A 24,676-nucleotide genomic window follows, 5' to 3' on the forward strand; every position below is an offset into this window, starting at 1 on the left:
AACCAGTGTAGATAGTGCCAGTCTCAGTGCCCCTTGTAGATGGTGCTCCACACTGCTCCCTGTAGATAATACCAGAGCCCCCCTGTAGATGATGCCACATACTCCCCCCTGTAGATGATGCCACATAGTCCCCCCAACCCTGTAGATAGAGCCAATGTGGCTTCCTCTAGCGGGGGAATCCCAGCCAGACCGTTGCCGCTCTGGTCAGGGATTCCGCTGCAGGAGGTGCCCCTGACGGTACTGCCCTTGTATGCAAAGGTTTAGGGGTATGGGCAGCACAGCAAAGCCTCCAGGGAAAACAGGTGCCGGCCTCCAAGAAACAGACTTGAAGATCCCAGTGTGCAGACAAGAACAAGAGAGAAAGAGGCAGCACTCCAAGCTGAAGTCAATCAAACTATCTGCCACTATGCTTGACAAAGGCTGCATTTAGCAGCTGAAACGTTGAATTACTTCATATGGGAGAATAAATCCACCTATTTGATATTTTCAACTTGGAGTGTTGCCTCTCTCTCTTGTTCTTGACTGCCCTTATATGGACAGTGAAGTCAGTGGCTTTGACTATGAGCGGAATCCCTGACCAGGGCATTGGCAACACTTTGGCCAGGGATTCCGGCGCTCCAGGAGGAGCCCCTGACATCACTGTCCATATATGGACAGTGACGTCGTCTGTGGCTCCCTCTATGAGCGAAATCCTAGGCCAGAGAATCGGCAATGCTCTGGCAAGGAATTATGCTGCAGGAGGTGCCCCTGACGTCACTGCCCTTACAGGGGCGTAGCTAAAGGTTCATGGGCCCTGGTGCAAAAATTCAGCGTGGGCCCCCCTACCCCTCCCCAACAGACCCTTGCACACGCCTATTCCCAGCTGCCTTGCCCAACATACCCCAGCTGTCTTGCCCAACATACCCCATGAATGCCCCCACAGTATAATGCCCCCCATAGCTGCCCCCCACAGTATAATGCCACATACAGTGTAATACCCCATACACTATAATTCCACATACAGTATAATGCCCCCATACACTATAATGCCACAGAATATGTCATAAATGTCATCTGTCTCTAGAACGGGGCCCCCTAAACGCCATTCTAGCTTTTTGTGCCTCCTTTTTTGTGCCTCCTGGCCACTTCCTGATCACGTGGTCAAGAGTTACGGAAACAGCGTACAAAAAGCTAAAAAGCAGCTTAGGGAGCCCCGTTCTAAAGATAGGTGCGGGTCCCAGAGATGGGACCTGCATCTGACATTTATGACATATCCTATAAAATGTCCCTCATGGGAAAATCTATTTAACTTTTGCACCAGAGCCCATGAGCTTTTAGCTATGCCTCTACCGAGTAATGTACGTTTTAAAGAGGCTCTGTCACCACATTATAAGTGCCCTATCTCCTACATAATGTGATCGGTGCTGTAATGTAGATAACAGTGTTTATTATTTTGAAAAACGATCATTTTTTAGGAAGTTATGAGCAATTTGAGATTTATGCTAATTACAGGGCGTTTTTTTGCTTTTGATCAAGTGGGCATTGTAAAGAGAAATCTATGACATTGTCCAATCAGCGTCATACACTTTTCTCCATTCATGTCCATTTGTACTCAGCACAGCATGATCTCGCGAGATCACGCTGTGCGGTCACATACACCCACATTAACTTTACTGAAGTGTCTTGACAGTGAATAGACATCGCCTCCAGCCAGGATGCGATGTCTATTCACACTCCCGACACTTCGGTAAAGTTTGTGTGGGACTTAATCGCTGCACAGCGTGATCGCGCGAGATCACACTATAAATGACAGCAGTAGCGTGATCTCACTGTACACAAATTTTACAGAAGTGTCGAGATTGTGAATAGACATCGCGTCCCGGCTGGAGGCGAGGTCTATTCACTCTCAAGATACAATCAGTAAAGTAAGGGTATGTGCACACGACAACGCCAAAAACGTCTGAAATGACGGAGCTGTTTTCAGGAGAAAACTGCTCCTGAATTTCTGGCGTTTTTACAAGTGCACGCGTTTTTCGCGGTGTCTTTTTTGGACGTAATTGGAGCTGGTTTTCATTGGAGTCAATGAAAAACGGCTCCAATTACATCCCAAGAAGTGTCCTGCACTTCTCTGACGCGGCCGTAATTTTATGCGCCGTCTTTTGACAACAACGCATATAATGACAGCTCGACTGCACAGAGCATCGTAAGACCCATTGCAAGCAATGGGCAGATGTTTGCCGACGTATTGGAGCCGTCTTTTCAGGCGTAATTGGAGGCGTAAAACGCCACTATTACGTCTGAAAAGAGGTTGTGTGCACATACCCTAAATGTAGGTGTATGTGACAGCACAGCGTGATCTCGCGAGATCACACTGTGCTGTGAATACAGATGGACATGAATGGAGAGAAGTGTATGACGCGGATTGGTCACCGATTGGTCAGCGTCATACACTTCACTACCACTGTTATCTACATTACAGCGCCGATCACATTATGTAGGAGATAGGGCACCTTTAATGTAGTGACAGAGTCTCTTTAGGCTGGGTTCATACAGTTTTTTGCAGGTGGAAAATCTGCCTCAATATTCCGTTTGGATGTTTGAGGTAGATTTTCCTCTGCCTGCACGCCGATTTTCGCGGCGTTTTTCGCCAGTGGCCATTGAGCGCCGCGGGCATAAAACGCAGTGAAATACGCTTTCTCTGCCTCCCATTGTTGTCAATGGGAGGTCAGAGGCGTAAACGCCAGAAGATAGGGCATGTCCCTTCTTTCTCCCAATCGCGGGAAAAAACGCCTCCGCCTCCCATTGAAATCAATGGGAAGCATTTTCAGTCGTTTTTTGGCACGTTTTGCGGTGCGGTTTCCGCGCCAAAAAACTCTATGTGACCTTACCCTTAATTCATGTTTAGTGCTGAACATCCAGCCCCTCCCCCCTGAGTGACGGCTCTAGTGTCACTCAGAGCAGTCAGTTGCGATTGTGGCACCGGGGACATTAAAACGTAGATTTCTCGGTCGTTAACCTGCTTGACCATTACCGCAGGTATGTTTATACTACTCTACCAGCCCTCTATATAGCGCGCTCAGCAGTTTTGAGTGACCTATGTTCACACATGCATTCGGTCTTTCCGTTGGTGGCTGCGCTGAGAATATTCTTGCTGTGAAAACCACAGAAGCTTTACCGGACCATGGCAGGCCCCGTTATAAGCGGATGATGGACATTGCACAGTGTGGTGGACGGGAAATAAATGCAGGAAGTGCCGGAGCAGTAACTGTGCTGGTCACGTGATCCACAATGAGGGTCGTACAGCTAGAAAAGTACCTCACCTCTCCTCGTCGTATCCTCTCCGCCAGGACAGAGGCAGGGATGAGCAGTAAGGGATCCCGCGGAGGAGACAAGCCGGCATGTTTCCAGGAGAAGATGGATATGAAGTGGATGACAGTCAAAAGAAACCAAGAGAACGCCCGCATTACGAACACAAGGACGCGGCGGGAAATAGACATCCTTAGTATGTAGCGTGCAAGATGAGTGCTAAGGAGCTTTGACTGCAGCAGCTGGACGTCTGGAGAGACTGAAGAAATGACCGGCTTCCCTGCAGCGAGGCCGTCCTCTTAATGTACGGGAGGTCGTGTAAGGCGGGGAGAGCACGAGCAGGTTTACGATCTCTGTTCAGCTCCAACACGCTCCATAACCACAGGCAGGGAAGGGACCAACGACACGGGAGAGAGCCGTCACAATACGGAAGTGTTGGTGATTGGAGGGGAGGCGGAATGGAGGCGCCCAGTGCCTTCACCCACCTGCTTGTCCTAGTCCATGTCCAACCATAGTGTGTTATACTGATAGTCCGAGCAGCGCACGTGCACAGCGGGCGGTTAGCAAGAAAGTAATTCATGAGAGTCCAAATTCTCTGCCATCCTGGATCAGTGTTATATGACGATGCTGAAGTTGGTTTTTTAGGGCCTGTTCACATCAGCGTTGGCTTTCCGTTCTGGGGTTCCGTCCGGAGGTTTCCGTCAGGTGAACCGCGCAACTGAAAGTAAAACTGAAACCACAGCTTCCGTTTCCATCACCATTGATATCAATGGTGACGGAAACATTGCTACTGGTTTCCGTTCGTCAACATTCCGGCAGGTTTCCGTTTTAACGACGGAATCAATAGCGCAGCCGACTTGCTATTGAAAACTGCCGGAATGGTGACGAACGGAAACCATTGATATCAATGGTGATGGAAACAGAAGCTGTGGTTTCAGTTTGACTTTCCGTTGCGGGGTTCACCCGAAGCAACCCCGGAACGGAAAACCAACGCTGATGTGAACATAATTCGTCCAGTTTCTTATTCGCATTTTCAGTATTTGTTTTTTATGAACATATTACTTATATTAACCCTTTTCACAAAGCTCAGAATAAAGCAGCCCCACCAGGACGAGGGAAAGCTCCCCACTCTCAGATGACAGGTAGCTAAGGGCTTGGATCACGTCCATTTAACCCCTCAGATGTGGCGGGCAATAATGACCGTCGCATCTAAGTGGTTTTTAGAAAGAGGGGGCTCCCTTTATCACCCCATCGGGTGCTGATGATTTTTAATTGCAGCCCGGGGGCCTAGCAAAGGCCCCCAGTTCTGCCTTAAAGAGGCTCTGTCACCACATTATAAGTGCCCTATCTCCTACATAATCTCGCTGTAACCTGTCATTTACTCGTGAGATTAGACTTGGCTCTGCTTTGAGTACCACAGAAACGTTAACGAAGTGTTGGGATTGTGAATAGACACCCTGTCCTGGCTGGAAGGAATGTCTATTCACTGTCTAAACACTTCAGTAACATTAATGTTCAGTATAAGGCCTCATTTACACGAGCGTGTGCGTTTTGCGCGCGCAAAAAACGCTGCGTTTTGCGCGCGCAAAAGGCATTTGACAGCTCCGTGTGTCATCCGTGTTTGATGCGCGGCTGCGTGATTTTCGCTCAGCCGCCATCATAGAGATGAGGCTAGTCGACGCCCGTCACTGTCCAAGGTGCTGAAAGAGCTAACTGATCGGCAGTAACTCTTTCAGCACCCTCGACAGTGAGTTCCGATCTCAATATACACCAACCTGTGAATAAAAAAAGACGTTCAAACTTACCATGAACTGCCTGCTTCCTCCAGTCCGGTCTCCCGGCCGTTGCCTTGGTGACGCGTCCCTCTCTTGTCATCCGGCCCCACCTCCCAGGATGATGCGGCAGTCCATGAGACCGCTGCAGCCTGTGCTTGGCCTGTGATTGGCTGCAGCTGTCACTTGGCCTGAATTGTCATCCCGGGAGGTCGGACTGGAGGAAGGAGCCGGGACTTATCGGTAAGTCCGAACTTCTGTTTTTTTTTACACGTATATGTATATTGTGATCGAAAGTCACTGTCCATGGTGCTGAAACAGTTTAACTCTTTCAGCACCGTGGGCAGTGACTGTCTCCTGACGTCGCGTACCCGAACATTTTTTGCCGAGTTCGGTCAAAACGAGTTCGGCCGAACCCGGTGAAGTTCGGTGCGCTCATCTCTAATTTGACACTCCGTTTGGATGTTTGTAAACAGAAAAGCACGTGGTGCTTTTCTGTTTACATTCATCCTTTTGACAGCTCTTGCGTGATTTTCGCGCATGCAACGCAGTAGCGTCCGTGTGGCATGCGTTGTTTTCACGCACCCATTGACTTCAATGGGTGCGTGTTGCGTGAAAAACGCACGATTATAGAACATGTCGTGAGTTTTACGCAACGCACTCACGCTGCGCAAAATTCACGCATCGTCTAAACAGCCCCATAGACTATTATAGGTGCGTACGACACGCGTGAAAAGCACGCGCGTCGCACGCGCGTATAATACGCTCGTGTAAATGAGGCCTAAGGCAGCACATAGCGAACAACCCAGTGTCACTATGCGCTGAGTAAATAAATGGAGAGAAGTGCATGACGCTGATTGGTCAGCGTCATACACTCCTCTGTACAACGCCCACTTGGTCTAAAGTAAAAACACGCCCACTTGGGCATTAAGAAAGTAATTAGCATAAAGCTAAAATCGCTAATAAAGTGGTAAAAATAGATCGTTTTTCTAAATAAAAAGCACTGCTGTCACCTACATTATAGCGCCCATCTCCTTATGTAGGAGATAGGGCACTTATAATGTGACAGAGCCTCTTTAAGTGAGTGACTGTTAGGGTATGTTCACACGCTGTGAGGCATTTACGTGTGAAAAGACAGACTGTTTACAGCTGCCTCGTTTCACACGTAAATGCTCCTCCTCGCATTTTGCGAGCCGTCTGAGACGCTCGTAAATCTTGAGCTGTGCTTCATTGAGTTCAATGAAGAACCGCTCAAATTACGTAGCAAAGAAGTGCCCTGCACTTCTTTGCCGAGGCAGTCAATTTACGCGTCATCGTTTGACAGCTGTCAAACGACGACGCGTAAATTACAGGTCGTCTGCACAATACGTCGGCAAACCCATTCAAATTAATGGGCAGATGTTTGCCGACGTATTGTAGCACTATTTTCAGGCGTAAAACGAGGCATAATACGCCTCGTTTACAACTGAAAATAGGTCGTGTGAACCCAGCCTTAACAGATGCCTGTCCGTTTTACAGTGACACGCAATATTACACTACAATACAGAAGTATTGCAGTGTATTATAAAGGCGATCAAGGGATCGTAAATTAAAGTCCCCTAGTGGGACTAAAAAAAAACCAATGTTAAATAAAGTTTATAATAAATTAAAATCCCAAGTAAAAAAAAATAATTAAAAACCCACTTTTTTCCCATAATAAATGCTTTATTATTGCAAAAAGTTACACATATTTGGTATTGCCACGTCCGTAACGACCCCAACTATGAATTGATGACATTATTTAACCCGCACGGCAAACACAGTAAAAAATAAAATAAAAAAAACATCCCGGACTTGCAGTTTTCTGTTCATCCTTACTCCGTTCTGACGGAAAGCTCCAACGGAACATCACAACGGAGCCCTGGCGCAGATGTGAATGAAGCCTTATCGTAATGATCTGTTTAATAAAGTTATGTTTTTTATACCACATGTAAATTTGAGATGCAAAAAAGAATGCCAAAATTGCTGGGTTATTTTGATTCCCAGCCCTAAAAGTTAATCAATAAATTATACGTACCCCAAAATGGTGCTATTAAAAAATACAACTTGTCCCGCAAAAAAACAAGACTATGTCGACACAAAAATAAAAAAGTTATAGATCCTTGAATTCGACGATGGAAAAACTTAAAACTTTGCTAAAATAGGCTGCTCACTAAGGGGTTAATAAAAAATATGTTGCCCTGATCTGTACAGAGGTGAAAACGCCTTAAAACATCCTAAAAACAGATGGAGGTGGCACAAAAATGGGCATCAAAGTGGGCACTACAAAGTGTGATTTAACCCCTTCACGCAAAATCACGTAACTGTACGTGATGAGGGTTAAGGGGAAGTATGGAGCGAGCTCACGGGCTGAGCTCGCTCCATACACAGTGGGTGATGGCTGTTACACGCAGCTGACACCTCCCTGCAATGAGCGCAATCAAAGTTCACTTTGAATCCGCCCGTTTAACACCTTAAATGCCGTGATCAATCGCGACCGCGGCACTTAAAGTGTCAGAATCAAGGGGGGGCCCCCTCAAACACGTGATCGTGCTCTCCCCCCCCCCCCCCCCGCGGCACGATCAAGCGCTTACAATGGTTGCTATGGCAGCCTGGGGGCCGAACAAAAGCCCCCAGGATCTTTATACTCCTTTGAAGCTCTGCCTCTGGCAGGGCTTCGAAGGAGACTGTCAGAATCACAATATACTGCAATACATTAGTATTGCAGTATATCATGCAAGCGATCGCTGCTTCAAGTCTCCTAGGGGGACTAATAAAAAAAAGTATAAAACAGTTAAATAAAGATTTTTGTTATGTTCCAAAAACAATAAAGTATTAAAAGTTCAAAAAACCTCCCTTTTCACATTTTTCCCCTAAATCAATTTAAAAAAAAATAAAAGTTAACATAACTGGTATCGCCGCGTCCATAAAAGTCCAAACTATCACAATATAGCGTTATTTAACCCGCTTGGTGAATTCTGTAAAATATATATATATATATAAAACATGCAAATTGCTGTTCTTTGGTCACCTTAGCGCTCCAAAAAAATGAAATAGAAAATGATCAAAAAGTCGCATATACCCTAAAATGGTATCGGTAAAAACTACAGCTCGCCCCGCAAAACTTAAGCCCACCCATCGCTAAATTTATGGAAAAATAAAAAAGTTATGGCCCTCAGAATACGGCGACACAAAAACCCTATTTTTAATTTAGCAAATGGTTTTATTTTTTAAAAGTGGTAAAACATAAAACAAAACATATAAATGTGGTATCGCCGGAATCGTATCAACCTTTAGAATAAGGTGAATATTTCGTTTTTACTGCCTGATGGACGTCGTAAAAACAAAACCCCCCCAAAATATGACGTAATCGCTGTTTTTTGCCCCTTTCACCCCACAAATATTTTTTTTTCAGCTTCCCAGTACATTATGCAGTACAATAAATAGTGCCATGAAAACCTACAGCTTGTCCTGGAAAAAACAAGCCCTCGTATGGCGATATAGACGGAAAAATAAAAAAAAATGATAGCTTTTGAATTGTGGGGAGAAAAAAACAAAAGTGAAAATTTGAAAAAGGGCTGCGTCCTTAAGGGGTTAAAGGGTTAAATAACTTTAGACCACTGATCTTACGCTGCCAACAGAGAGGAATGTCTCACATCAAACTCCATAGAGTTCAGCCTGGCCCAAACATATTCTGGGCATGAAAGTGGGTAGAAACTTTTTCCAGATTTGAATAAGTAACTTTTTTTTGAAGGGTTAAATGACATTGGGCCACTGATCTCACACTGCCAACATACAGAGAAGAATGTCCCGCATCAAAATTTGTTGAAATCAGCCTGGCTCGAACAGGTTCTGGGCATGAAAGCTGGCTTTAAAGTGGGTAGACGGACACTTTTTCCATATTTGAATAAGTAACTGGTATTTTTAAGGGGTTAAATGACTTTGGGCCACTCATTTCACACTGCCAACTTAGAGAGGAATGCCCCGCATCAAAAAATCTGCCTGGCTCGAACAGGTTCTGTTCATGAAAGCTGGCATCGAATTGGGAAAACTGACATTTTTACAGATTTGAATAAGTAACTGCTATTTTTGAAGGGTTAAAGCGTACCTACAATGACCGCCTAAAAATCATTTTTGCACAGCTGAATAGAGCCTTTCACTACAATTCCAGTAAGACCTACAGTGGACATAAAAAGTCTACACATCCCTGTTAAAATGCCAGATTTTTGTCATGTCAAAAATCAGTACAAGATTAATAATTTCTGAACTTTTTCCACCTTTAGGCTGGATTCACACGAGCATGTTCGGTCCGTAAAGGACGGAACGTATTTCGGCCGCAAGTCCCGGACCGAACACACTGCAGGGAGCCGGGCTCCTAGCATCATAGTTATGTACGACGCTAGGAGTCCCTGCCTCTTTGTGGAACTACTGTCCCTTACTGAAAACATAATTACATTATTAGTTGTCCCGCAGCGAGGCAGGGACTCCTAGCGTCATACATAACTATGATGCTAGGAGCCCGGCTCCCTGCAGTTTGTTCGGTACCAGGACTTGCGGCTGAAATACGTTCCGTCCTTTACAGACCGAACATGCTCGTGTGAATCCAGCCTTAGGCCTAGTTTACACGAGCGTGTGCGTTTTGCGCACGCAAAAAACGTGGCGTTTTGCATGCGCAAAAGGCACTTAACAGCTCCTTGTGTCATCACCATATGATGCGCGGCTGCATGACTTTCGCGCAGCCGCCATCATTATGACACTCCGTTTGGATGTTTGTAAACAGAAAAGCACGTGGTGCTTTTCTGTTTTCATTCATCCTTTTCACTGCTGTTGCGCGAATCACGCTGTTCGCACGGAAGTGCTTCCGTGTGACATGCGTGGTTTTCACGCACCCATTGACTTCAATGGGTGCGTGATGCGCGAACAGTGCACAAATATAGAACATGTCGTGAGTTTTTTGCAACGGACTCACGTTGCACAAAATTCACGGACTGTCTGCACGGTCCCATAGACTATTATAGGTCCGTACAACACGCGTGAAAATCACGCGCATCGCACGGACGAATAACACGCTCGTGTAAACAAGCCCTTAGGGTAGGAACGCACTCAACGTATTCAGTGTTGATACACCGCATTAAGTTGCGCAGTGTATCAGCCCTGAACACCACAGGGAATGCCGTACGGAAAATGGCACCACATTGTGGTGCGTTTTTCCGGCTGAATTTCCGCTGCTAAGCGGCGCCAGAAATAAAAACAAGGAAAAAAACAAACATTCATACTTACCCCCTTTCTCTTCTCGGCGCGTAGTCTGGCCTCCTGGGATGACGTTGTAGGCCATGTGACGATGCAGCCTGTGATTGGCTGCAGCGGTCACATGGCCTGCAACGTCATCCAGGGAGGCCTGACTGGAGAAGAAGCAGAGAACTCTGGGTAAGTATATATATTTTTTTTCTTTTGCGACGCACCGCTGTGATTCCACTGCAAATATCGCAACACACACTGCTTTGTTGCGGGTTTACGCACCCCATTGAATTCAATGAGTGAACCCGCAACAGAAGAGTTGTGCATCCGCAGAATGAATTGAAATACTGCGGTTGAAGTAACCGCACCGCAGGTCAATTTATGTGCAGACATGTCGGCGGATATTTACCGCAGTGTAGGGACAAAATTTATTGAAATCTCACCCACACTGCTGCTACTGTAATACACTGCAGATTTTCTGCAATTAATCTGTTGCGGAAAATCCGCAGTGTTTACGTTGTGTGTGTTCCTACCCTAAATGTGACCCATAATCTGTAAAATTCTATTGAAAAACAAACTGAAATAATTTAGAGGGGAAAAATTAAAAAATTAAATAATGTGGTAGCATAAGTGTGAACACCCTCTTATAATTGGGGATGTGGTTGCGTTCAGAATTAGCCAATCACATTGTAACTCATGTTAAATAGTAGTCCATACACAGCTGCCATTATTTAAAGTGATTCTGAGTAACCCTATATAAAGTTCAGCCGTTCTATTAGGATTTTCCTGAAATTTTCTTTGTTGAATGTGACCACAAATACCATGGTCCGTAAAGATCTTACAACACATCAAAGGGATCTGATTGTTGAAAGGCATCAGTCAGGAGAAGGGTACTAAAGAATTTCCAAGGAATTAGATATACCATGAAACACAGTGTAGACGGTCATCAAGAAGTGAATTACATTTGGCACAACAGTGACATTACCAAGAACTGGACGTCCCTCAAAACCTGATGAAAAGACCAGATGAAAATTGATCCGAGAGGCTACCAAGAGGCCTACAGCAACATTAAAGGAGCTACAGGACTTTCTGGCAGTTACTGGTTGTGTAATGCATGTGACAGCAATCTCCCGTATGTAACATCCATGGCCGCAGATCGTCCGGTTTACTTACCAACCGGCGGCCGCAGCAAGGGATCTGTGAGCGCTGGCTTGCATCTTTTTCCCAGGAGACTGCCGCTCCGGTCCACTGTGTTCGGTAGGGTGCGTGAGCATGCCCGTGCCCGGCCTTAAAGGGCACAGGAGGAAATAATCATCATCAACTGCCCATGATTTCCTGTACTAATAGAAGGGCTATGCCCCTTTACTCCTTGCCTGAGTGTTGTTAGTGTATCCCATGTCAGTATTGCAAATGGTCCCGTAGTGTTGTCCCGTTCCTGTTGTTACCTATGCACTGCTACCTATATCCCGTGCTGTGTTCTTGTTTCTGAGCTTATTAATGTTGGAGTCGTGTCCTACTGCACCTGCTGTAATCTACCACTTCCAGTGTTATCCGCCACGTCTGGCGCAAACTGCTGCACCCACCTCCATCCGTGCTGAAGCCTCGGCCACTGTCTGGACTATTTCAGGTACCCTTGTATTACGAACTACTATAGACTCTCGCATTGACTGTGACTAGGCCAGCTGCCTCTCTGCTACGGAGGAGCGGCCTAGTCGGTCCCCATACCCTGTGATTGTGTCAGTACGCTCAGGCCATAGAACCCGCTGGCCAGCCCAAGACCGCAGTTCAAAAGATACAGACGGAGATGGATGACCTAGGCACACGTCAGGATCAACTCCTTGAGACTGTAAATTCCATCATGGGCAGTCTGGATCAACTCACTCTTCCACCTCCGGTTCTTTTCTCCAGAGACTGTTGCTGTGCCACTGCCCGTTGCTCTCCCTGTTTCTTCTGGACCCACAGTTCCACTGCCTCTTCCTCCTCGCTATGACGGTGATCCCAGAGCCTGTAGAGGGTTCATCAACCAATGCACGGTTAATTTTAGGCTACAGTTTCATCTCTTCCACTCCGAGGAGGCCAAAGTAGCATTTATTATGTCCCTCATCGCTGGCAAGGCCCTCGCATTGGCGAACCCAATCTTGGAACAGCAAGGGCCTGTATCCTCGGACCTCGCCTTGTTCCTGCAGTCTTTCCATGCCGTGTTCGAGGAGCCGGGCGCAACATCTTCTGCCGCAGCCACTCTGTTGACCCTCAAGCAAGAAGGTTCCACAGTAGGAGAGTATGCGATCTCCTTCCGTACCCTGGCAGCAGAGTTGGCATGGAACAATGAGGCACTGGTGGCGACCTTTTGGCAGGGACTGCCCGCGCACATCATGGACGAACTTGCAGCCCGCGACCTTCCTTCTACCATGGATACCCTCATCCTGTTAGCCACTCAGATTGACATGAGGATCCGGGAGCGCACTCAGGATATTCGACAGGGGAGCTGGGGTCACAGACCAGCACCCTCGCTCCAGAGATCACTATTGCCTTCCCCTAGTGCACTACCTGAAGAACCCATGCAGGTAGACAGACTCCGGTTGTCCGAACAAGAGAAACAGTGCAGACGCTCTTCTGGATTATGTATGTATTGTGGCCTTAAGAGTCATTTTGTGCGCCAATGTCCACAGAAACCGAGAAACTCCAGCGCCTAGGGTTGGTTGGAGACTCAACTCTAGGTGGGATGTCTCCAAACGTCAAAACCTCTTCCAAATTATCGATTCCTGTGGCCATAGTCTCCGGAGAGAAGTCACATCCCTCCTCTGTCTATCTTGATTCCGGAGCAGATGCTAATTTAATCCAGCAGGATCTAGTTGATCGCTTAAATCTACCCACAGTTCTTTTGGAGAGACCTCTGGCTATTGTGTCTGTGAATTGTCTACCATTGCCCGATCCAATTGTGTTCATCACGGAACCATTGACACTACAAGTCGAAGCTCTTCACTCAAAACAAATCGCCTTCCTTATATTACCCAAATCTATCAACCCTATTCTGCTGGACCTGCCATGGCTTCGCCTACACGCTCCGGTTCTTGACTGGAGTTCTGGAGAAGTACTTCAATGGTGTCCCAGATGCCATTGCCTGTCACAAGTTCATCCTGTTTTACCCCCACTGCCTCAGTCACTCACCGATCTACCATCTCAGTATGCTAGTTTTTCGGATATCTTCAGCAATTGAGAGGCTGAGACGCTGCCTCCACATCGGAATTATGACTTTCCCATTGAACTGGTTCCAAATGCTTCTCTTCCCCGTGGACGGGTATATCCTCTCTCCTTGCCAGAGACTCTATCCATGTCAGCCTATATCAAGGAGAATCTAGAGTATGAAGGTCTTCCTCCCCGGCCGGGTTCTTCGTTAAGAACAGAGACAGATCTCTTCCGCCTGCATTGACTACCATGCTATGAACCAGATCACAGTCAAGAACAAATACCTGTTGCCACTTATGTCCTTACTGTTTGACCGTATACAATGAGCCAGGATTTTTTCAAAATTAGACTTGCGTGGGGCTTATAATTTGATTTGAATCCGTCAAGGGGACTAGTGGCAGATGGCGTTCAACACTCGAGACGTGCGCTACGAATACCTAGTGATGCACTTCGGGCTGTGTAACGCTCCTGCAGTCTTTCAGTAATTCGTCAATGATATCTTCCGAGATCTCTTCTATGTCTGTGTTGTATCTCAATGATATTTTGATTTTCTCCACAGATCTGACAACTCATCAGAGGCATTTCCGTCAGGTTCTACTACAATTAAGGGAGAATCGTTTATATGCCAAGTCGGAGAAGTGCATCTTTGAAAAGAATTATCTGCCCTTCATGGGCTACATCATCACGGATCAAGGTCTCAAGATGGATCCTGAGAAAGTAAAGTCTGTCCTGCAATGGCCACGTCCTCAAGGCCTGACGGTGATACAGCGTTTCCTGGGATTCACCAATTTCTACCGGCAGTTTATCCCAGACTTCTCATCACTGACTGCCCCCATCTCTACCCATACCAAGAAGGGTGTGATCGCCAAGGTGTGGACTCCAGAGGCAGAATCTGCATTTATTAGCCTCAAGAAAGCCTTCACTTCAGCCTCGATCCTCCGTCATCCTGACGTGTCTCGGCAGTTCTCATTGGAGGTGGACGCTTCTTCTATTGGTTCAGGTGCACTTCTATTCCAGAGGAGCGCCAAAGGAAAGGCAGTAGTATGGATATTACTCAAGACTTTTTTCTTCTGCAGAGTTCAACTACTCTATTGGGGATCGGGAGCTACTGGCCATCAAATTGGCTCTGGAGGAGTGGAGACATCTGCTAGAGGGCACAGCTCACCCCATCCTGATCTACACCGACCACAAGAACCTTGCCTATCTCCAGTTGACTAACCAACTAAACCCCCCTCAAGCCAGGTGGTCGCTGTTCTTCACCCGCTTCCAATTTGTGCTCCACTACCGTCCCGCTGACAAGAATAAGAGGGCCGATGCCCTGTACAGGTCATTTGAGACTGATGACACGGTGGAGTCCCTTCAAAGTATCATAGACCCATCCTGCATTGTTTCTGCCAATCCTTTGCAGGTTACAGGCATCCCTTCAGGGTGGAATTTTGTTCGGTTGGCAGACAGGAGAAGAATTCTCCACTGGGGACACCGCTCTAAACTGGCTCGGCACGCTGGTGTTCGTAAGACCCGAGTCCTGATTACTCGTCACTTCTAGTGGCCCACGCTACCCAAAGATGTTGTGGACTTTGTCTCTTCCTCCACAGTGCGTGCTTTTAACAAGGTTGCTCACTCCAAGCCTGCCGGACTGCTCCCCGACTGGCAAGTCTCTTCATTCAGCACATCTTCTGCTTGCATGACTTGCTCCTACACATCGTGTCCGATTGGGGGGTTCAATTTACTTAAAAATTCTGGAGAAGCCTCTGTAAAATCCTGGATGTGAGATTGGACTTTTCCTCAGCCTATCACCCCCAGTCCAATGGGAAAGTCGAAAGGATTAGCCAGATCATGGAGAATTATCTCCGCCACTTTATTTAATTGCAGCATGATAACTGGGTACAGCTTCTTCCATGGGCCGAGTTCTCTTATAACAACCACACAAGTGAGTCCACCACTTCCACACCATTGTACATTGTGTACAGTCAACATCCTAGAGTCCCTCTTCCTGTGTCGACTACATCTCAGGTACCCGCTGCTGACTCTGCATTTGGGGATTTTCTGCAAATCTGGCAACAGATCCGGTCCTCTATTTTGCTGGCAGTCGATCGCATGAAGCGAAAAGCGGAAATAAAAAGAAGAGAACCGCCTCTGTATCTTCCAGGTACCAAAGTCTGGCTGTCTTCACGGAAAATTCGTTTAATGGTGACTTCTTACAAGTTTGCTCCCAGGTTCCTCGGTCCTTTTGAGATATTGCAACGGATAAACCCTGTGACCTATAAGCTTCGGCTGCCTCCTACCCTCAAAATTCCTAACTCCTTTCAGGTGTCCCTCCTGAACCACTACAGTAAGATTCCCAGTTCCACAGAAGTCCTGGACTGCAAAAGGGTAGGAGGAAGGAGTTTCTATTTCGTGGACTTGAGAGGGTTTGGTCCTGAGGAGAGAGGTCCTTGGAGGCGGAGGAGAAACTCTGTGCCCCTGCTCTAATTAAGAAATTCCTCTCTCACTCTGGCCCCAAGATGAGGGGGGATACTGTAGCATCCATGGCCGCGGACCGTCGAGTTTACTCACTCTCTGGCGGCCGCAGACATGGATCTGTGAACGCTGGTTTCCATCTCCTTCCCTGGAGACACCAGCGCTCACTTCAGATCCGCTGTGTCCCGTAGGGGGAAAGTGCACTCTCGTGCCTGGTCTTAAAGGGCCAGCGTGCGCACAGGAGGAAATAATCATCATCAACTGCCCATGATTTCCTGGACTATAAGAAGGGCCCTGCCCCTTTACTCCTTTCCTGAGCGTTGTTAGTGTATTCCATGTCAGTATTGCAAATGGTCCCTTAGTGTTATCCCATTCCTGTTGTTACCTGTGCCCTGCTACCTATATCCCATGCTCTGTCCTTGTTCCTGAGCTTATTAGGGTTGGAGTCATGTCCTACTGCACCTGCTGTCGTCTGCCACGTCCAGTGACGTCTGCCACGTTAAGTGTTATCCGCCATGTCTGGTGCAACATGCTGCACCCACCTTCATCCGTGCTGAAGCCTCGGCCACTGTCTGGACTATTTCAGGTACCCTTGTGTTATGAACTGCTATGGACTCTTGCATAGACTGTGACTAGGCCAGCTGCCTCTCCACTACGGCGGAGCGGTCTAGTGGGTCCACATACCCTGTGATCGTGACACTGTATACTTCATATTTCTGGGCTGTGGGGTAGGGTGGCAAGACGGAAGCATTTTCTAACAAAGAAAAACATCCAAGCCCGGCTATGTTTTGCAAAGACCTACATCAAGTCTGCCAAAAGCATGTGGTAAAACGTGTTATGGTCTGATAAGACAAAGGTTGAACTTTTTGGGCATAATTCTAAATGTTTTGTTTAGTGCAAAGCCAACACTGCACATCACCAAAAGAACACCATACCCACAGTGAGGCATGGTGGCAGCAGCATTATGCTTTGGGGCTGTTTTTCTGCAGCTGGAACTGGGGCTTTAGTCAAGGTGGAGGGAATTATAAACCGTTCCAAATATCAGTCAATATTGGCACAAGACCCGCAGACATCTGCTAAAAACCTGAAAAAGAAGAGGAATTTCACCTTTCAGCACGACAACGATCCAAAGCACACCTCCAAATCAACAAAAGAATGGCTTCACCAGAAGAAGATCAATGTTTTGGAATGGCCCAGTCAGAGTCCAGAATCCCAATGAAATTTCTGTGGGGTGACCTGAAGAGGGCTTTACACAGGAGATGCCCTCGCAATCTGACAAATTTGGAGCGCTTTTGCAAGGAAGAGTGGGAAACAATTGCCAAGTCCAGATGTGCCATGCTGATAGACTTCTACCCAAACAGACTGAATGCTGTCATAAAGTCAAAGGGTAATTCAACAAAGTATTAGTTTAAGGGTGTGCATATTTATGCAACCATTTTTTTTTTGTTCTTTATTTTTCCACCCTAAATGATTTCAGTTTGTTTTTCAATACAATTGTACAGGTTATATGTAACATTAATCCCTTCAGGACTGAGCCTGTTTTGGCCTTGAGGGCGAAGCCGATTTTTTCAAATCTGACGTGTTCCCTTATGTGTTAAAAACTTCGGAATGTTTTTACCTATTCTAGTGATTTTGAGATTGTTTTCTTGTGACATATTGTACTTTGTTAGTAAAAAAATTCAATATTTATGTGTAAAAAACACCAAAATTTTGAGAATTTTGGAAAAATTTGCATTTTTCTAAATTTAAATGTATCTGCTTGTAAGACAGATAGTGTTGCCACACAAAATATTTACTATTTCATATATCCCATATGTCTACTTTATGTTGGCATCACTTTTTGAACATTCTTTTATTTTTCCAGGACGTTACAAGACTAGAACTTTAGCAGCAATTTCTCTTATTTTAAAGAAAATTTCAAAAGGCCAATTTTTCAGGGACCAGTTCAGATCTGATGTAGCTTTGAGGGCCTTATATATTAGAAAGTCCCCATAAATCACCCCATTTTGAAAACTGCACCCCTCAAAGTATTCAAAACAGCATTCAGAAAGTGCTTTAACCCTTTAGGTGTTTCTCATGAATTAAAGCAAAGTAGAGGTGAAATTTAAAAAACATTTATTTTTGCCAAAATTCATTAGTAATACAGTTTTTTTTCTGTAACACGGAAGGTTTTACCCAAGAAATGCATATCAATATTTATTGCCCAAATTCTGCAGTTTTTAGAAATATCCCACATGTGGCTCTAGTGTGCTACTGATCTGATACACCAGCCTCAGAAGCAAAGAAGCACCTAGTGGATATTGGGGCCTCCTTTTGTTTTTTATATATTTTAGGCACCATGTCAGGTTTGACGAGGTCTTGTGGTGCCTAAACAGTAAACCCCCCAAAAAGTGAACCCATTTTGTAAACTACACCCCTCATGGAATTTATCTAGGCGTATAGTTAGCATTTTGATTCCACAGTATATTTGCTAGATGTATTTGAATTAGTCTGTGAAGATGAAAATCTACTGTTTCGGAAAAAAACCTGATAATTTTTAAATTTTACAAGGAATAAAGGACAAAAAGTACCCCAACATTTGTAAAGCAATTTCTCCCGATTACGGCAATACGCCATATGTGGTAGTAAACTGCTGTTTGGACCCACAGCAGGGCTCAGTAGAGAAGGAGCGTGATTTGGATTTTGGAGCACTGATTTTGCTGGAATAGTTTTCGGGTGCCATGTTGCATTTGCAAAGCCCCTGAGGGACCAAAACAGTGGAAACCCCCCAAAAATGACCCCATTTTGGAAACTACACCACTTAAGGAATCTATCTAGGGGTATAATGAGCATTTATACCCCACAGGTCTTTTGCAGAATTTATTAGAATTAGTCGCTGAAAATTAATATAAACATTTCCACTAAAATGTTTGTTTATTTTCATTTTCAGAATGGATAAAGAAGGAAAAAGCACCCCAACATCTGTAAAGCTATTTCACCCAGGTACAGCTATACCCCACATGTGGTCATAAATGTTTTTTTCATTAGAAATTAATTAACCCTTTCCGGACTAATCCATTTTTTGCTTTTTCTTTTTAGTTTTTCCCTCCCTGCTTTCCAAGAGCCATAACTCCTTTTTTATTTTTCCGTCAATAGAGTGGTGTGAGGGCTTATCTCTTGCGGGAGGAGTTGTAGTTTATATTGACATCATTTAAAGTACCATTTAATGTACTGGGAAACTGAAAATAAAATTCTTTGCAGGCAGAAATTGGAAAAAAAACTGTGATTCCTCCATTGTTTTTTTGGGTTTTGTTGTTACTGTTTTCACCGTGCAGTAAAATCCACAACTTCAGCGACTCAATACCATTACGGTGATACCAAAGTTTTTTTTTTTTATATATATATATATTTTACTACTTTTAAAAAGTAAAACTATTTGTTTAAAAAAAAAAAATTTGTGCTTATTTTTTGTGGGACGAGCTGTAGTTTTTATTGTTACCATTTTTTGGTACATAGAGCTTTGTATTACATTTTTTTTTTTAGAGCTAAGGTTACCAAAAACAGCGATTTGGCGTTTTAACCCCTTAAGGACGCAGCCTAGTTTGGGCCTTAAGGCTCAGAGCCCATTTTTCAAATCTGACATATTTCACTTTATGTGGTAATAACTTCGGAATGCTTAAACCTATCCAAGCGATTATGAGATTGTTTTCTCGTGAGACATTGGGCTTCATGATAGTGGTAAAATTTGGTCACTATATTCAGTGTTTATTTGTGAAAAATTGCAAAATTTATAGAAAATTTAGAAAAAATAGAATTTTTCTGAATTTAAATGCATCTGCTTGTAAAACAGATGGTTATACCACAAAAAATAGTTACTAGTTCACATTTCCCATATGTCTACTTTAGATTGGCATCATTTTTTGAACATTCTTTTATTTTTCTTGGACGTTACATGGTTTAGAACATAAACAGCAATTTCTCATATTTTTAAGAAAATTTCAAAAGCCTTTTTTTTAAGGTACCTGTTCTGTTCTGAAGTAGCTTTGAGGGGCCTATGTATTAGAAACCACCATAAAACACCACATTTTAAAAACTAGACCCCTCAAAGTATTCAAAACCGCATTTAGAAGTTTTTTTTTAACCCTTTATGCATTTCACAGGAATTAAATTAAAGTGGATGTGAAATTTGCAAATTTCATTTTTCTTGCTGAATTTCAATTTGATTCCATTTTTTTTCTGTAACACAGAAGGTTTTACCAGAGAAACACTACTAAATATGTATTGCCCAGATTCTGCAATTTTTTGAAATGTCCCACATGTGTCTCTAGTGCGCTCGTGGACTAAAACACAAGCCCCAGAAGCAAAGAAGCACCTAGTGCATTTTGAGGCCTCCTTTTTATTAGAATATATTTTAGGCAGCATGCCAGGTTTGAAGAGGTGTTGAGGTGCCCAAACAGTAGAAATCCCCAAAAAGTGACCCCATTTTGGAAACTACACCCATCAAGAAATTAATTTATGGTTGTTGTTACCATTTTGACCCCACAGTTTTACACAGCACGTTTGAATTGGGCTGTGAAATAAAAAAAAATTAAATTTTTTCCAATAAAATGTAATTTTTCATCAACATTTCTTATTTTCACAGGGAACAAAATACCCCATTTTGTTGCCCAATTTCTCCTGCCGTTTGGGCACATGGGTGGCCTCAGAAGGGAAAGAGCACTGTGTGTTCTTTGGAGTGCAGATTTTGCTGGATTGGTTTTCGGTGCCATGTCGCATTTGCAGAACCCCAGAGGTATTAAAGCAATGTAAACCCTCCAAAAGTGACCCGATTTTGGAAACTACACCCCTCAAGGAATTCATTTATGGGTGTTGTGTCCATTTAGGCCCCACAGTTTTTACACAGAATTTATTTGAATTGGGCTGTGAATTAACAAAAATTAAATTTTTTCCAATGAGATGTCGTTTTGGCTAAAAATTTCTTATTTTCACAAGGAATAAAATACCCCATTTTGTTGCCTAATTTGTCCTGAGTGCGGCAATATCCCAGTTGTGGTGATAAACTACCGTTTGGGCCCATGGGGGGGCTCAAAAGGAAAGGACCACTATTTTGCCTACTGGGGATTTCATGGTGTTACATTGATATATTGTGTCCTTCCTTATCCCCCTCTTATATCAGACTTTGCACCTCTTTTGGATTTTTCCCTTCTTGCCAGTTTGGGGAATTTCTCCTGGAAAGTGTTGCCCTGGTACAATGTGTGTGGCCTCGCTTCCAGAAGTACTGGGTGCCCCCTTCTTGGTCCCTAAAAATTAGGATCTTGATAACCACCTCTTGAAATTCCAGGGAAGTTCCCCTCTGGCCTGCACATCAACGTAGCACGTACGCATTGTACAATGCCATCTGTATGAAGTACACGGCCAGCTTCTTATACCACACCGCATGGCGCTGTAGGGCTTCAGGACTTGATCTGACAAGTCCACCCCTCCCATGTACCTATTGTAGTCCAGGATGCAGTGTGGTTTGGGGGTCTCTGTACTGGTACCTCGTACAGGTACATGGGTACTGGTGTGGCCATGTATTGTTGTCAATACAAGGACATCTCTCTTGTACTTGACACACAATATGTTGCTGCTAGAATGTGCCCTTCTCTCACCCCTTCTGAGTGTTTGCCCAAGCAGAGTCTTAGGGAGGCCTCTCAGATTTCTTCTAGGAGCGCCGCATGCCGCTGTACTTCTGGAAGCGAGGCACTTGAAGAGCGGGACGCTGGTATAAAAATTATCCAGGTAGAGGTGGTAACCCTTGTCCAGCAGTGGGTGCACCAAATCCCACACAAATTTTGCATTAACTCCCAGTAAAGGGGGGGGGGGGGCATTCTGGGGGCTGAATACTGGTGTCCTTCTCTTCATATAAACTAAATTTGTAGGTATACCCTGATGCACTCTCGCACAGCTTATACATCTTCACGCCATACCTTGCCCTCTTACCGGCAGGTACTGGCGGAATTGAAGCCTCCCTTTAAAATTTACCAAGGACTCATCAAAAGAAATACAATTCTCGGGGGTGTATGCTTGGGAAAACCGGGCACTGAAATGGTCTAATAGGGGTCTCAGTTTATATAAACGGTTAAAACTGGGGTCATCTCGGGGTGGGCACTTCTCATTGTCATACTAATGTAAGAAGTGAAGAATTGCCTAATTTTTATTGTTTTTTAGGTTCCAGTTCAGTTCTGAAGTTGCTTTGAGGGGCCTATATAATAGAAACCAATATCAAACACCCCATTTTAGAAACTAGACCCCTTAAAGTATTCACAACAGCATTTAGAAAGTTTATTAACCCTTTAGGTGTTTCACAGGAATTTAGAGCAAAGTAGAGGTGAAATTTACTTTTTTTTTTTCTGAAAATCCTTTTTATTCCACTTTTTTCTGTAAAACAGAAGGTTTTACCAGAGAAATGCAACTCAATATTTATTTCCCAGATTCTGCAGTTTTGAGAATTATCCCACATGTGGCCCTAGTGCGGTAATAGACTGAAGCACCAGCCTCCGAAGCAAAGAAGCACCTAGTGGATATTGGGGCCTCCTTTTGTTTTTTATATATTTTAGGCACCATGTCAGGTTTGACGAGGTCTTGTGGTGACAAAACAGTGGAAACCCCCCAAAAGTGACCCCATTTTGGAAATTAGACCCCTTGAGGAATTCATTGCAGTTTTCATGGGGTGCATGCGACTTTTTTATCAGTTTTTATTCTATTTTTAAGAGGCGTGGTGACTAAAAAAACAGCAATTCTACTATTGTTTTTAATTCTATTTTTTTTACAGCGTTCACCGTGCGCTATAAATGACATATTCACTTTATTCCGCGGGGCAATACGTTTACGGCGATACCATATGTTTATAGTTTTTTTTATGTCTTATGGCGTTTGCATAATAAAATACTATTTGTAAAAAATCATTTTCTTTTTGCGTTACCTTATTCTAAGAGCCATAACTTTTTTTATTTTTCCATCAAGAAAGCCGTGCGAGGACTTGTCTTTTGCGTAACGAACTGTAGTTTCGATCAGCACCATTTTTAGGTACATGCGACTTTTTGATCTCTTTTTATTCCATTTTTTAGGAGATGAAGTGACCAAAAAATTGTGATTCTGGTGTGGTTTATTATTATTTTCTTTTATGGCGTTCACCGCGCGGGATAAATAACGAAATAATTTTGTAGCTCAGGCCGTTACGGATGCGGCGATACCAATTATGTATCGTTTATTTGTTTATTTATTTTAATAATAAAGACTTATGAGGGAAAAGGGTTGATTTTTACTTTTATCACTTTTAAAACTTTTATTTTCTTATTTTTACACAACTTTTTTACTTTGTCCCACTAGTGTATTTGAGTGCAGGATGCCCTGATCGCTATTCTAATACACTGCACTACATGCGTAGTGCAGTGTATTAGAGCTGTCAGCTACTCACTGACAGCAAGCATAGTGGGTCCTGACTCTGTCAGGACCCACTAGGCTTCCGTCGATGGCATAGCCGGACGCCATTATTGTTAGGTGTCTGGTTGCCATAGCCACCATCCCCGGACGCAATCATGTAGCGGGCCGTCGATGGCGGATTAACCCCTAAGAAGCCGTGATCACTATTGAACGCGGCTTCTGAGGGTTAATCTGCGGGGACCACCGCGATCGGTCCCTGCACATTGAGCTGTGATAGCCTGCTGTCGGAAACAGCAGCTATCACAGCTCATGAACGCGCGAACGGCGCCGTGTTTCATCCATGACATGCTATTATGTCATGGAGCGCAAACGATGCACTTACCATGACATAATAGTATGTCCTGGAGCGTTAAGGGGTTAAAGACAGATTATTTTTTTTTGTAAAGAAAAGCAGAGAATAAAGATAAGCATCCCAATATTTGTCACCCTGTTTCTACTGTGTTCAAAAATATTTCCATTGCGGCCCTAATGCGTTGCCTAGGCACACGACAGGGTCCAAAAGTAAGGGAGCCCCCGGTGGCTTTCAGGACACATATTTTATTTCAAAATTTTTCAGGCCCCAATGCACATTTGCAGAGATATTGAGCTGCCAGGATGATAGAAAATCTAATTAAATCACCACATTTTGAAAACTAGACGCCTTAAGGTATTCATCTAGGGCTGTAGTGAGTATTTTGACCCCACAGTTTTCGCATAAATCAATGTAAAGTTGATAAAAAAAAATTAAATGTCATTCTTTTTCACAAATGTGTCATTTTAACATTTCTATTGAGAATAAAGAAACCCACCCCAAAATGTATCACTGTTTCTTCTTAGTTCAAAAATATCCTTATTGTGGCCTTAATGCGTTGCCTGGACACACGACAGCAGTGGCAGATTAAGTAGATCATAGGCCCTGGGTTGTTCCCCAAACTTTAGCCACCGTCTCCACCCCGGCCCCATATCAAGCCGTTTCTATAGTCAACACCACCTTTCTGTGCGAGCATTGACAAATGTGTTATGATTCTGGATGACAAAAATACTTTTTGTGGAATACAAGGATTTCCTATAAAATACATGTTAGGAGAGCTGACATATTCTCTACAAATCCAATGACTCATAGATAACATCTTCTCTGATAGGTGTCGTTCTCTTTTCTTCTTCATCTGACACAACCTGTTATGGCGACTTCTCCTGACCACTGCAGAGTTTCCTGCCCAGACCTCTTTGCCCCTAGCTTCTGCAGCCATTTCCAGCCTCTATAGCAACACAAA

The 24,676-nt window shown here is 44.4% G+C and overlaps 1 protein-coding gene and 1 long non-coding RNA gene across 4 annotated transcripts in view; one reads left to right on the plus strand and one right to left on the minus strand.

The window, feature by feature from the left end:
* Positions 1 to 3,807, minus strand: part of FAAH2 (fatty acid amide hydrolase 2) — a 231,597-nt gene extending 227,790 nt beyond the window's left edge. Inside the window, exon 1 of the mRNA XM_075835625.1 lies at positions 3,300 to 3,807. Within this exon, the coding sequence (XP_075691740.1) occupies positions 3,300 to 3,476 (177 nt within the window). The 5' untranslated portion in view covers positions 3,477 to 3,807. The remainder of the gene's footprint in view (positions 1 to 3,299) is intronic.
* Positions 2,926 to 24,676, plus strand: part of LOC142659466 (uncharacterized) — a 73,040-nt gene continuing 51,289 nt past the window's right edge. For 2 of the 3 annotated variants that reach the window (XR_012850332.1, XR_012850330.1), the window contains exons 1-2: positions 2,926 to 3,015; positions 18,889 to 18,941. This is a non-coding gene — a long non-coding RNA (uncharacterized LOC142659466). Of the gene's footprint in view, positions 3,016 to 18,888; positions 18,942 to 19,037; positions 19,266 to 24,676 lie in introns of those variants that run through there. The other variant, XR_012850331.1, reaches the window with a different exon arrangement.

The sequence above is a fragment of the Rhinoderma darwinii genome, chromosome 8 (genome assembly GCF_050947455.1).
Source record: "Rhinoderma darwinii isolate aRhiDar2 chromosome 8, aRhiDar2.hap1, whole genome shotgun sequence".
In the NCBI taxonomy this organism is placed as follows: domain Eukaryota; kingdom Metazoa; phylum Chordata; class Amphibia; order Anura; family Rhinodermatidae; genus Rhinoderma; species Rhinoderma darwinii.